Raw genomic sequence first — 14,814 nt, 5'->3', positions numbered from 1 at the left:
TCAGTGCCTGGTGTGTGGATCCTGTCTCCTGCCTTTGCCTCTTGTCTTGCTCCTTGATTAATGTGGTTCTTGGGGACCTCCACCTGCCCTTCAGGTGACAGTGCCTTTACACCCTGATGCCTGGTCAGTGCTAAGTTATTAGGACCCCTGTAGAGTGGGGAAAAACATGAAATTAGCACCATCTAGTCTACCTTGCCCTCTCCACCGGACTTGTACATCATTCTTAGATCTTCTGCTCTGCTCTGTTGACTAAATTACGTGCAAAGAGCTTGTTTTGTTTTGTTTTTGGAGCCTCTGCTAAAGAAATGAACTTCCCATATATTATTTTTTATGATAATTTTTTATTATGCTATGTTAGTCACCATACAGTATATCCTTAGTTTTTGATGTAGTGTTCCATGATTCATTAACTGCGTATAACACCCAGTGCTTCATGCAATATGTGCCCTCCTTAATACCCATCACCGGCCTATCCCAATCACCCCTCCTCCCCTCTGAAGCCTTCAGTTTGTTTCCCAGAGTCCGTAGTCTCTCATGGTTCATTCCCCCTTCTGTTTACCCCTCCTTCCTTCTTCCCTTCCTTCTCCTACCGATCTTCCTACTATTATGTTCCATAAATGAGTGAAACCATGTGATAATTGTCTTTCTCTGCTTGACTTATTTCACTTAGCATAATCTCCTCCAGTCCCATCCATGTTGCTGCAAATGTTGGGTAATCATTCTTTCTGATGGCTGAGTAATATTTCATTGTATATATGGACCACATCTTCTTAATCCAGTCACCTGTTGAGGGGCATCTTGGCTCCCTCCACAATTTAGCTATTGTGGACAATGCTGCTATGAACATTGGGGGTGCATATGGCCCTTCTCTTCACTACGTCTGTATCTTTGGGGTAAATACCCAGTAGTGCAATGGCTGGGTCATAGGGTAGCTCAATTTTTAACTTTTTAAGGGACCTCCACACTGTTTTCCAGAGTGGCTGTACCAACTTGCATTCCCACCAACAATGTAGGAGGGATCCCCTTTCTCCACATCCTCTCCAACAATTGTTGTTTCTTGCCTTGTCTATCTTTGCCATTCTAACTGGCGTAAGGTGGTATCTCAGTGTGGTTTTGATTTGAATTTCCCTGATGGCTAATGATTTTGAACATTTTTTCATGTGTCTGTTAGCCATTTGTATGTCTTCATTGGAAAAGTGTCTGTTCATATCTTCTGCCCATTTTATGATTTGTTTATTTGTTTCTCGTGTATTGAGTTTGAGAAGTTCTTTGTAGATCTTGGATACCAGTCCTTTATCTGTGGTGTCCTTTGCAAATATATTCTCCCATTCCGTGGGCTGTCTCTTAGTTTTTTTGACTGTTTCCTTGGCTGTGCAGAAGCTCTTTATCCTGATAAAGTCCCATAAGTTCATTTTTTCTTTTGTTTCTCTTGCCTTTGGAGATGTGTCATGAAAAAAGTTGCTGTGACTGATGTCAAAGGGGTTGCAGCCTATGTGCTCCTCTATGATTTTGATGGATTCCTGTCTCATATAGAGGTCTTTCATCCATTTGGAGTTTATCTTTGTGTATAGTGTGAGAGAGTGGTCAAGTTTCATTCTTTCGCATGTAGCTGTCCAATTTTCCCAGCACCATTTATTGAAGAGACTGTCTTTTTTTCCACTGGATGTTTTTTCCTGCTTTGTCAAAGATTAGTTGCCCAAAGANGGTTGCCCAAAGAGCTGAGGGTCCATTTCTGGGTTCTCTATTCTGTTCCATTGGTCTGTATGTCTGTTTTTGTGTCAGTACCATGCTGTCTTTGTGATCACAGCTTTGTAGTATAGCTTGAAATCAGGCAATGTGATGCCCCCAGCATTCTCATATATTCTTGAACAAAACCCTCTCCTCTATCTGAGCATGGGCAACTTTGGGAGAGAGGCATTTGGAGAGATGAGGAAGCAAGGATCACCTTCCTAGCCAATAAAATAACTGGTCAACAGGATGGTGTGAGTCAGAGCCTGATCTCCTTCACATCCAGGTGTTTTTATGCGCATACGGTACTGAGAATACAGTGCATAGCTCATGCGTTAGCACATTGTTTGGACCATCAGTACAAAACAAACGGTGTCTGCAATGTCCATAGGAGCTTTCATCTCTTCTGGGTGGGGAGCAAAGACTACATGAAGCTCCAGCTAACCACTTAGGACAACCAGTTTCTCTGAGTGGAAACGCAGTTAAGTTCACGGCTGAGTGGTCCCTAGTGTATGGGCAAAAGTTTCCAAAGAGATGAAACTTGAAGCAGAACCTACAAGAATGTTTATTATTAACTTCACCTCCACTATTTCCTGCTTCTTACCATTAGTGGATCCTAGCAGCTGGTTTTGCTGTCTTAGAATAGAGAATACTTATGGAGAGCTTAATAATACGAACTCTGATGTTTTGTGCGTTTCTGCTTGAAAGTTAACTTCTCTGAATTCCAAAGATCCTAATAATAGAAAACTGTTAACTTCTCTTTGAGCAAGTGTAGCTGTCCTGTTCTCCTGACAGTTTTTCTTCTTCCCCAGTTAGATTATAAATACATGGGAGCCTGGGACCATGTGTTTCTTATCCTTACTTTGTAATTCCCTATGGATAAGACTGGCCCCGCTTCGTACATTGTAATCTAATCACTTACTAAGAGGTCTCTGTATTTGCTGAAGGTGATGGATTAGCCTTTCAAGCGCCCCAGCCCCAGCAGTGCCGGTTGTCTTGGGCATTCCCATCACCTGCCTTCTTCTGATCTCTATTTCTCTTCCAACCAACTACGCTCCTGCTTTTTTTCGTTGATCACCCCATTTCCATAGCATATTAAATATACTTTTACGGAGATGTCAAGACTCCCCTTAAGAATCTGGGCTTTTATTTGTGACAGCACATATGCATTAACAGGAGATAGGCATGTGGGCAGATGATATCTGACCGAGTACAGAGAAAGCCTTAATCGAGAGCACCCAAGTTAATTTTAAAACCCACCTTTTTAATTTAGTAAATGTGTTTAGCTACTGTTTTAACTCGGTAAATGTAATCTTTCCTCAAATTCAGTTGAATTCACTTTTTTCCAATTCACTAAAAATATTTTTATTCAGCTATTGTTTTTAGACAACTGATGAACGTTTCTCTGTGGTTCTCTTTTGCAAATGGACTGGTTTCAATATGTGGACCTTAATTTATTTAATCGCTCTCTTTTATTCTTTGTGATCCGCCTTTCTATCTGTTTGGCAGATACTGGTTGCTTTGTAGTTTTGAAAAAAAAATAGCATGTAAGTATACCTGGAAAGAACAGATACCAGCAAAATTATTCTTAGGTGAAATTTTGTAACTTGTAAACTGTTTTTCATAGACTATCATCTTGAAACCTACTTCAAAGCAAACATGGAAGTCTTTTCACCATCAATGCTACACAGATTCATTTATTTAATATTAGACAAATACTGATTAACTTCCTGCTCCGTGCCAGATATAGTTCCAGGTGGTGAGGATCTAGCATTGAACCAGACAGACAAGAACCTTGCTCTTTGCCACCACACGTCCTAGCCGGGGCCGCAGCAGAGATGCAGACAACAGTCACATATGCAGCCTGTCCAGGTGGCAGCTGACTTCCCAATTCTTTTTCCCTTTACCAGTACTTCAAAGCCACATCTATAACCTTGTTACCTATAGTGTTGTGTTGTATCTAGTCTCACAGGACTACTACCTCCATCTAGTAAGAGCTGTTTAAGGGCCTTGTTCTAGTATGGGAGAGAAAGAATGGAAGGGCTTCTGGCAGAGTCAAGTTGCTTGTTAAGCTGAAACTAAACGTGCTGTACTTTCAGAATTGTAAAGGTGAGAATTCATTCACTCATTCAGCAAACATTTGTTGAACCATATATCAGTCAGGGTTCTTTTATGTTCCAGGCTTTATAGCATCTACGTGTCCTTAAGTACCTCATACTCTAGATGGAGGGAGAGAGACATAAAATAAATAATTACTGATAAATGTTACAATAAAAACATATATCAAGTACAAGGGGAGCACCACAAAAGCAGAGGGGTAGGTTTCACCATAAGGTCGCTTCTAAACTGCATCTTACAGGTGGCTGGAAATAGAGCATGCTTCTTTTTAATCAGGGAATGTTTACTGAACACCTTCTGTAAGCCAAGCACAGTTGTAGGCACCATAGACACAGCAGTGACCTGGACAAAGTCCTGCTCTCTTTGCAGCAGAGAAACATACAATAAGCATATAGACAAATAATTATATATTAATATATATATGTTAATAACCACAAAACAAAGCTTAATAAAGGGAACAGAGCATGACAAGGGATACTGTTTTAGATCAGATAGTTAGAGAAGGCCTCTCTAATGAGATGACATTTGATTAGAATCCTGAATGAATGAGAGAATGAGACCAAAAAGCAAAGGGAAGCCATTTCAGACAGAGGGACCAGCATGACTAAAGGCATAATAATCATGAAAAGCATGGCCTCTTCAGTGCAAAGTGAGATATTCTCACCAAGCATGGAGTATGACAGGGTACAGGGATTTGGGGAGAGTGTGGTAGATGAGGCTGGGAAAGAAGGGAAGAAGGGAGGTGGGAGGAAGAAATGGGAAAGGTCAAGAACTGTTTCTAGGTCTAAACTTGGGTGACTGAATGGCTGATAATGCCATTAACCAGCTCAGGGAGCCCTGGAGGAGAGGCAGGTTTAGGAACGCAAATAATGAATTTGATTTGGGGCAGTGGGAAATACAGAACTGGATATTAGAAGTCAGGGCTAAAATACAGATTTGGCTGTTACCAGCATTTCCTGGAAATTTAAAAAGAAGGAGCAAGAAGAGTAGTCAACATTGTCAGATACTACAGAGAAGTTTAATAGGATGAGAATTTTTAAAAGGCCATCAGATTTGACATTTGGAAGGTTGGCAATGACTTCAAGAAGACCAATTTCAGTAGATGTGGGTAGGGCAAAGCCACATCATGGTTTAGTTGGAAAATGAAGGGGTAAGAGGCTGGGATTGTCTGGCCGAGATCACTGTCTTCCCCACTTCCCAAAGCCTTCCCTGGAAGCTTTGAACCTAAGGTCAGATCTTCTCCCACTCCCTCCTTAACTTTGTCCACTTAAGGCCTAGGACTGGATGCTTGAGCTGTGGATATGATGGAGGGACAAATATTCTCAGATCCTTGGGTCTCTGATGAGAGAGGGACCAGGGATAGGGGAGCCTAATATTGGTGAATCACGTATTGAAGGAAGCATCTTCGATGGGGAACAGCAGGTCAGGCCCATTCTGAGACCTGTCTCCAGAGGGGGAAGAAAGATGAAACAAATAGGTCTCTACCGTGTGTGGAGACTACACCAGGAAGCTGAGGTGAGATGCAGAGCAAACAACTGGAAGGGTTGGGAGTGGCGGAGGAAACGGGACATAATTAATCAAGAAAGCCCTAGTGAGAGAGTACAGTCTGGCAAAGCAAGGGGGTTGGGGGTTGAAGCTGATAGTGAACTGATGGGCATTAGAAGAAATTTAGGCAGGGATGCTTAGGTTTCTTAAGGCAGAGGAACTGAAGATGTGCAAAGGAGAGGCTGTTGGCAGTGTCGTGACCACAATGATAGCAGTGAGGGGACAGTTAATGAACTGAGGGGTAGTCCCAGCAATGCCTGGCATAATAGATGTTTAATAAATATTTGTGAACCCAGAAGGGGCTGTTCCTCCACAGATAAGGTGGAGGAAAGGGATGAGATACCAGAGTTCTGAAGTGCTGTTAGTAAATGCCTAGGTTCCTTTCTGGGAGAGGATGGAGGTGGTGCCTAAGAGATCCCAGAACCCTTAGAAGTCTAAACCCGAAAGAGACTTGTACCACGGAAGGACGTGGAAGCATAGACCAGGGTAGGAAACACACTTCTTTAATTCTGGAGCCGCAAAGGATTACCCGGAAGTCTACCAGACTTTCCCACCACTGCGCACTCCGGGCCTGTTTCTCTCAACTGCACCTCCATCTCTGCCCACTGGGGGGCGGGGCTCGAGGGCAAGGCTGGTGGCTGCTCTGAAGCCTCGAGAGCCATCAGTTTCTACCAGACTCCCTGCTTGGGTGTGGTCTTACCCCATGGCCCGACACAGGCCCTCAAACTTCTTCCCACTGCCAGACAGTGGTAGGGGCGGGCCCAGAGGGACAGTGCCTGTGCGGGTTGACGCTCCGGTCTGGTTGAGCGTCCAGGCGGCTCCCAGCATGCTGATGGTCCTGCCAGGGACCGGTCTGGGGGCCAGCCCAGGCCCTGAAGGGTGGGAGGTGCCCCTGGGTCCACCGCCATACAAATTCTACAGCGGGATGGCACCCTCCAGGCCCAGGGTCGGAGCTGGCGAGGCTGGGCCCCGGTTCCTGGGCCCCTCGGAGGGCGCCTTCCAGAGGCCCTACATTGCCCTGCGGAGCTCCCCGACTTTGGTGCTGCCAGAGGACGTCTCGGCTGTAGAGAAAGAGGTGGAGCAGCTGTCCAAGGAGCTGAGGCAAAAGAGGATGGCCCTGGGATACTCGCAGGCCGACGTGGGATTCGCCATGGGGGCTCTTTTTGGAAAGGTGCTTGGCCAGACAACCATCTGCCGCTTCGAGTCCCGGCAGCTCAGCCTCGCCAACATGTGGAAGTTGCGACCGCTGCTGAAAATGTGGCTGGAGGAAGTAGACAGCAAGAACTTTCTGGGCTTATGCAAAATGGAGATGATCCTGCAGCAGGCTCGGAAACAGAGACGGGCAAGCAGGGAGAGTCGCATTCGAAACAATCTGGAGCAACTCTTCTTGCAGTGCCCGAAGCCCACACCCCAGCAAATCAGCTGCATCGCTGGGCAGCTCCGGCTGCATAAGGAACTGGTCCGAGTTTGGTTCTATAACCGGAGCAAGATGGGTGGTCAGCCAACCATTGATTTCTCCCCACGGGAGGATGTGGGGGCAGCCGGGCCTCCTTTCCCAGGGGGACCAGTATGCTTTCCCCTAGCATCGGGGCTCCATTTTGGTTCCCCGCGCTATGAAGAGCCATACTTTATACCCATGTACTCCCCTACTCCTTTCCCTGTGGCAGGGACCCTCCTCTCTGCCCCCGCCACTGCTCCGGGCCACCCTAGGCTTTCAAAATGAGGGACCCCGCCCTTCTGGGGAGGGTTGAACTGGGGAAATGGGTCTCTGAGGTTCTTTTCAGGGCTGTTAACATTAAGAGCTCCATTCACTGTCTAAAGAAGTTAAGAATACCTAAGGGATGAGTTGGGAGTTGTTTATGAAATTTGGGGGAGGGAAGTTGAAGTTTGTTAACTCCATTGTTTTTATCTAGCATTGATTTTAAGGTGCATTACAATACATATGTGGTTTCGGATATTTTGTTTCTCTCTTTTTTTAATTAATCGGAAATTAATTGTGTCTGTTATTCCTTGTGGTTATCAGTAAACAGGGATTTTTTTTTTCTTATAAACACGATAGTGAGTGAAAAACTCAAGTCACAGAAGATTATTTCAGTATACCATTTTTTATCAAAAACCAGCAGATTTACATCGGAAGCCAGGGATGTACTGTATGGTGACTAACATAATATAATAAAAAATCATTAAAAAAAAAAAAACAGCAGAACTTTATGTAAATATAAACACGGGTTCCAAGATAATAGTAACCTCTGGGGGAAGGTTTGAAGTTGGGATAGGTCAGGAGTACACAAAACCTACCCAGAGCCCTTGCTAAAACAGTTTTCTTATTCTCCTCCCTTTCTTGAAAGATGCATTTTTTTTTTCTAATTCACCTTCTCATTTAGAGTGCTCAATTTCAGATGGAGGTCTCAGTCCAGCTCTCCACCTTATGGAGCCCCACTAGTTTATCTGCCGACCCGCCACAGTCATTGTATATGGAATCCCTTTGTTACTGAGGTTGGCACACTGGACAGGGCTAGCTCAGCCCCAGATCCAGCTTACTTCTCTGGTTTTCAGCTCTGTTTGGTTTATTACCTACTGATTTGCCTTACTTTCTTTTGAACTCAGATGTGCTTCTTAGAGAATATCTGCAATGGTTGAGACAACATTCCCTTGTGGCTTGTGTGGCTTGTGTGGTGGTTCATCCTGTATCACTTTTCCAATCTCTTCTATGAATTAGTCTTTTCTGGTTTCCTGCTTCTACGGTGGTCATCATATACTAAACAGAAATCATTAGTTTTTCTGTGTTTGTACTTCTGTTGCTGTAAATCTGCACGTAATATTTATTGCTTTATAATTCCATCACTAAATATTATATCTGAGTTTATGTCTTCTGTTTAATTACTATTCATGTCAGTTTTTTCTTTCTCTACTTTTTTTCCTTAATCAGTTTTTAAAAATAATTTATCTACATGTATTTAAAAAGGACAAGTCTTTTTAAAAATTTTTTATCTTATTTACTGCTGTTTTTATTTTCTAATTGATTAACTTTTAGCTTTTATTTTTATTAGTTGCTTTTTTTCTAATTTTCTGTGGTGTCTTCCAATGTGTATTTTTCCTTCTTGTCAGTGTTCGACGATAAAACACTGACAGTACACATAGATTCATGAAAATGGAGATAAACTTTGCTTACTTAGCTTTAGATTCAATAGGTGACTAATCACTCACTCTTGCACTATTCCACTAAAAGTCACATAGCACCAGTCCCATTTCTTCCTTTTCCCATCTAGCCCTTCTGGATAGCCTTGAAAGGGAGATGTTTCTGCAGAGGGCCAGGTAATATTTAATGGCAGGATGAATCATTGTCGTTGTGTCAACATTCAGCTCCTAAAAGCTGTGAGGAGGCTCTGACCCAGGCTGCTCCTCGAATTCTGCAGCCCCTGCATATTGGAAGAAATGGTAATGGGCTCTCCATCTCAGGGAACAGCTCCCAGGGTCTGCCTCAGCACCTGCACAGCGGCATCATTCACACAGCTGCCGCCCCTCTGCTTAGGCAAGCACCACTATGTGTCACTGATCAGCCCTCACATAATTTAAAATGAGATTTTGCCATCACTGCTCCTCTTGACTTGACTACGAAGAGAGAACAGGCTGGACCTTGGAGCAACTTTGACATTTAAAGAATTTCATATTTTTCAAAGATTTAAGATTATGAGTAGAAACCTTAATAAGAAAATCCTTCAAAACTGAGAGGGAACTGCCCTTCGAGTTGGGAGAAAACCAACAGTGTGGTGTCAGTGCTGAACAGGGTCAAATGTACAGAGATAAAGTAACATAAAATCAAGTAAGATATGCCAACATCACTCACAAAGGTATCCGTGGTACCATTCGTGAGATCGATCTCAGAGGAGTAGTTGGTAGAGGCAGATGTCAAACAACAGTCCAGAGTCTTCCTACTTGCCAGATTTCCACCTAACTTCAACTAAAAACACAAATTCAGACCACTCAAGATCTTCACCATCCTTCTGGAATATTCTTTATCAAATGCTTCCTTTATCTCGTGTTTTCTTTAGACAAGGCAAGTATTCTTAACCTGATGATGCCGAATCCCTCTAGAGTATGGGCAGAATATCTTTAAAAATGGTGATGATTGCTTTTATCACGTTCTCAAAGGAGACATGACTCTGTAAATTTACAGTTTCAGAATTTTGGAAACACATTCCCTTTAGCCACCTCACTTTCAAGAGTTTTCTCTTGACACAGTACTGGTTTAACAAGTAATTTGTGGTTTTCTTGGAATCTGTATTTTCTGGATATCTGTAGCTCAGTATAGAATAGAGGACCTGAATCACATCTTATATAAATAAGTCTTTCAAATTCAGAACAAGTGTTGTATTAATTATTGCCTTTATTGTTCTTATACTTTTATCGGTTCTTGACACTTTAATTCCTATCGTAAAGAACAATTTCTCTTGTTCCCATAATCTTTCCTATCTATTGTCTAAGAAGATTTGAAGTGTTAGGATATGCTCCCTTATTCTAAAACATTATCTTGCTCTTGAAATAGCATCTAAATATTTTCTATATTTTCACATTTTTGAAATACATATACTATACATCTTTGTTTATTATACTAAAACTAAAATCATGGAATTTATTTTTCAGTATAGCCACTTTTGTTTATAGCTTTCTTCCAGAAATCGTCTTGCTTACTAAACAGTATTAGTTTGCTTGGCAGAACCTATTCACGATGAAATTTTTTAGAGTATAAAATTGTATTATCAGTGTAAAACAGTGTTTTGAAAGTGAAAACTACAGTGCCATTCCAATAAAATCCTAGTGGAATATGAGCATATTACTTGACAAAGTGATTGTAAACTGAAAGAATAAAACTTAGGAAAATAAGAAAATTTTGAAGAAAAGAGTTAGGGTGGCCTTGTCCTACCCACTGTTATGAAACTACAATAATTTAAACAGTGTGGTGGTGTTTATGGACAAAAATAACAGAAATGAGTATTTGGCTATTCCATTATGTGGGAATGTGAATTGGTGCAATCTTCATGAAAGGCTATTGGGTAATTCATATGAGAAGTTTTTAAAATGTGATTTTTCTTTGGGCAATCATTTCAACTTTAATTAATTTTTATAAGAAAATAATTGTATGTATGTGTGCCAAAATTTAGCAATAAGGGTGGTTATTACAGCATTTTTTAAACAACAAAAAGTTATTAAAACTAAATGTTCAACAAAAGGATAAGTAAATAAAAAGGAACACCATATATGGTAAAAATTGTGTTATAGAGCTACAGTTTTGACAAAGGTCAGAACAGATTATTGAGTGAGGCAAAAGTTTATTAAGCTTTATGATACTTCTTATTTTTTAAGGAAAAAGGTATGTTACATATACAAATCTATATATAAATAAGTATCATTGGTGATTTTTATAAAATTGTTTTGCTACATACATTTCACAGTAAAAATATTTAAGGGAAACTTCTAAAGGAAGGTGCTAGGAAATCTAGGGTTCCTAAAAATATTCTTCTAGTCTTTTCATCTCTAAAATGGTAATTTTTCATTATAAAGCAATATTTTGGAATAATAAATTTGATCTTTTCAATTTTAGTCAGATTTGTGGTTTCTTTAAAAAGAAAGGCAGTTCTCTAAACAGAGGTGTATTGGGATACATCGGTTAGAGATACATTGCTAAAAATTAGGGTTTTTTTTTTAAATCGGATGCCCATTAATGTTAAAGAGCTGTAGTGTAGCTCAGTGAGTGAAGACACCTGCCATATGTCTGTTTTCCTGCACAACATGGTAATTTACAATTACAATTAGTGTGTTTATATACCTCAGTAGTGTTAACCCATATTTAGAATATAATATAAACCCAAATCATTTTCATGTTTGTGAATGTTTACTTTTCAATTTCAAAAGCCATTTGAAAATATCAAAATCCCAGTTTTATCACAGTATAATCCTCCGTAGTTAACATATTTGACGAAACCGAACAGATATAAATAAGATCTATAGATTTCTAGGTTTGAAGGCAGGGGCAGTTCCTGTGATTACAGCCCCAGCTAGGTGAAAGATGAACTGTCATGAAATGAATCTACCCCATTACCCAGTAACATCCTTAAAACAAAGCATTAGCATTATCATGGTTACACCCATGAAGAAAAGCATTACAAGAAGCTGCTGAAGAGACTGTGTGGTTTACCTACAGGGCTGTCTTCAGAAAACATTGCAGCATGTTGGTCTGTTGGGCTGCTGCCCTGTCACCTCACTTTTAGCTAGGAACCCTGTAATGAATTCTGCTAAAGGCAAAATTAGCTACTTTGGCATTGAACGTGGGCTTCTTCGGCTTTTATCCCCCACTTTCCCACCAAATGATGAAGTACAAACCAACTTCGCTTAATACTGTTGACTCTTCTACTGACTGCCTGCCAAAGACTAGGATTGGAAAAGGAAACATTGAGGCCTTCCTGAGAATTTACTACATTTTGGATTCAATATTCACTTCTAAAACTGTACAACTTGTTATGTCACATCTTCTCCAAAAGAGTAACTGCACTGTTTAATAATTAGTCGTTTTCTTCCTCCCAGGATGTGTGGTGTAGACCTTCGTTTAGATCTTGGTGCAATGGCCAGGACAGTGTATAAGATGCTTTAAGTTGATTTATTATCTTAAAATGGATGATTATGTTCCTAGAACAGCTGTAAAGCTTTGAATACTATTGACTGAGTAGTGGGCAAATCTTAATATGTACCTTTTTATTGAAAGACACTTTGTTTCAGTATATCGTTTATTAGTTTGCTGGGGTTGCCGTAACAAGTACTACACCTTGGGGAGCTTAAAGAACAGAAATGTATTTTTTTCATCGTTCTGGAGGCTAGAAGGCTGAGATCAAGATGTGGACAAAGTTGGTTCCTTCTGAGGGCTGTGAGGGAAGGGTCTGTTTCAGGATTATAGGTGGCTGCCTTCTCCCTGTGTCTTCCCATTATCTTCTTTATGTACATATCTGTGTCCAAATTCCCTCTTCTTATAAGGACACCAGACACTGGATTATGGGCCTATGCTAATGACCTCATTTTAACTTAATTATCTCTGTAAATATCTCCAAATAATGTCACATTCTAGGGTTCTGCAGGTTAGGACTTCAATGTATGAGTTTTCGTAGGGAAACAATTCAGCTCATAGCACCAGCCCAATTAAAATTTGAGCTGGATTTAATTATTCATTAACAGTCATTCAGCAAATATTAATTGAATGCCCTTTATAACATGTAGTGTCGTAGGTGGTAAGATGCAGTGGTGACCAAAAACAGGCCCATCCCAACCTTCAAGGAGCTTGAAGTATGGTTAGGCATCTACATTAAGCAAATAAACATATGATTAGAACTTGTAATAAATACTATGGGATATCAGGTAGGGGGTGTCTTACTTTAGATTGATGTTTATAATCCTTTTATAATACACAAGTATTACCTGTGATAACATCAATGTTAACAAATACTCTAAACCAGAGGGACCTGCCTGCCAAGGAAGTGTGGTCCTATAGCCACGGTGTAGTTTGGGACACAGGCATTCCTAGGTTAAAATCCATGCTCAGTAGCCTATGGTCTGTGTTACTCTGAATGAGTTACTTCTTTCAGCCCCAGTTTCTCATCTGTGGAATATGTCTAGCAATCCACAGGGTGAGAGAGCTGATAAAAGCATAAAATTAGGTAATACAGAAAGAAACCTCTAGGACTTCCCTTTTGTACAGTAGACACTCAATAATTTGTCTCTACAGGGGCGCCTGGGTGGCTCAGTCGGTTAAGCGTCTGACTCTTGATTTCGGGTCAGGTCATGATCTCAGCATTGTATGATTGAGCCCCAAGTCAGACTCCAGCTCCATCTGGGCCTGGAGCCTGCTGAAGATTCTCTCTCTTCCTCTGCCCCTCCCCTTCTCTCTCCCTCTCTAAAAAATTATAATAATTTTTCTCCCCATTGTGCTTCCACTGTATATCGTCTGTGCTTCCTTTATATCTCATAAATCCTTCCTTTGCATCCCTAGGAACTTTCACGTAGTAGGTCCTCAAGGATTAATAGCCAAAAATGAATAAAAAGAAAAAAGAAAAAGTAGAGACAGTAGTCTCAGTTGCCAGAAACCTTACTATCTGATATTGGGAAATGATTTTTGAAATTTGTTATGATTGGAAAACAATTATAAAGTCCATTTCCTCAGCTGTCAAATGACAACTAGGTAAAGGAACAGATGATAAGGTTTTGACTAGAAAGATACAGGTGAAGACTTTATGAAAACCCGTACAGTGTTAAGTAATTGAAAGAATGGTCTCTGAAATTGTTTCTAGCCTGTAGTACTTGTATGACTCTCCATCAATAAGAACAGAGCAGTGCACCACAGATTGAATATGGGGCCTATGAGGAGACAAAGTATAGGAATGGACAGAGTAGGGTGACACTGGTGTTTCCAACTGTGATTCACATTTAACCTTTCCTTTTTGATGTGCTGTGGCTTCAGTTGTCTCTCCCAAAAGTAGCCCAATTCTGCCTGTATACATACTATAAGATGGCCACACCCTTTAGCTTTTTGGTCCAAAACCTACTGTATTCGTGTGCTAGGGCTGCTGTAGCAAAGTACCACAGATCGGGTGGCTTAAGGAACAGCAGTTTATTGTCTCGCAGGTCTGGAGACTCAAAGTCCAAGATCCAGGTGTGGACAGGGTTGGTCCTTTCTGAGGGCTGTGAAGGAGAATCTGTTTCAGACGTCTCTCCTTGGCTTGTATCTGGCCATCTTCTCTTTGCTGTCTTTTCATAACATCTTCCCTCTGTGCATGTCTCTGCATCCAAATTTCCCATTTTTATAAGGACAACAGTCACATTGGATTAGGGCCCACCCTAATAATGTCATTTAATTTAATTACCTCTGTAAAGGCCCTATATCCAAATAAGGTCACATTCTGGGATACTGGGGGTCAAGACTTCAAAATATAAATTTCGGCAGGACATATTTCAACCCATAACACCACTACTCCTGACATAGAGAAAATGTAGGTGTGGATTGTGGGGGAGGTATAGGAAGGCAAAGAGACTTGTTTATTTTTTCCTACAAAGGAGTTAAATAAGAGGTGGTGTGATGGAAAGGAAAGTGCAATAGCCATAGAGTCAAGCAGTCCCAGATCTGCATCCTGTCTCCAGGTCATTCACTTAGGTAGTGTCACCACTTCAGGGGTCCCCCTCAGAAATGTTATTTCTTCCATCCCAACCAGTAACTTTATGGGCTGAAAAATTACAGTAGCTACTTATTTTTATCTATTTTAGGAGAACAATTGGACTCTCATCAGTGAGTTTGAGAGGTATTATCTTAGGAAGAAGATTTTGAATATTTTTTGCTTCCAGTGCTGGTTGGGTTTTAAAAAAGGAAGGGATGGAGGGGGGGGG

The 14,814-nt window shown here is 41.1% G+C and overlaps 2 protein-coding genes across 10 annotated transcripts in view; both read left to right on the top strand.

The window, feature by feature from the left end:
- The window catches only part of FAM172A (family with sequence similarity 172 member A), a 416,550-nt gene that overhangs the window by 292,108 nt on the left and 109,628 nt on the right, over nucleotides 1-14,814 (top strand). The gene's annotated exons all lie outside the window — the stretch shown is intronic.
- POU5F2 (POU domain class 5, transcription factor 2) lies at nucleotides 1,731-7,346 on the top strand. Its single transcript, XM_011235789.3, has one exon. The coding sequence runs from the start codon at nucleotides 6,095-6,097 to the stop codon at nucleotides 7,112-7,114; it is 1,020 nt and encodes a 339-aa protein (XP_011234091.3). The 5' UTR covers nucleotides 1,731-6,094; the 3' UTR covers nucleotides 7,115-7,346.

The sequence above is a fragment of the Ailuropoda melanoleuca genome, chromosome 3, assembly GCF_002007445.2.
Source record: "Ailuropoda melanoleuca isolate Jingjing chromosome 3, ASM200744v2, whole genome shotgun sequence".
NCBI lineage: Eukaryota > Metazoa > Chordata > Mammalia > Carnivora > Ursidae > Ailuropoda > Ailuropoda melanoleuca.
This window is presented reverse-complemented; position numbering and strand designations above follow the sequence as displayed.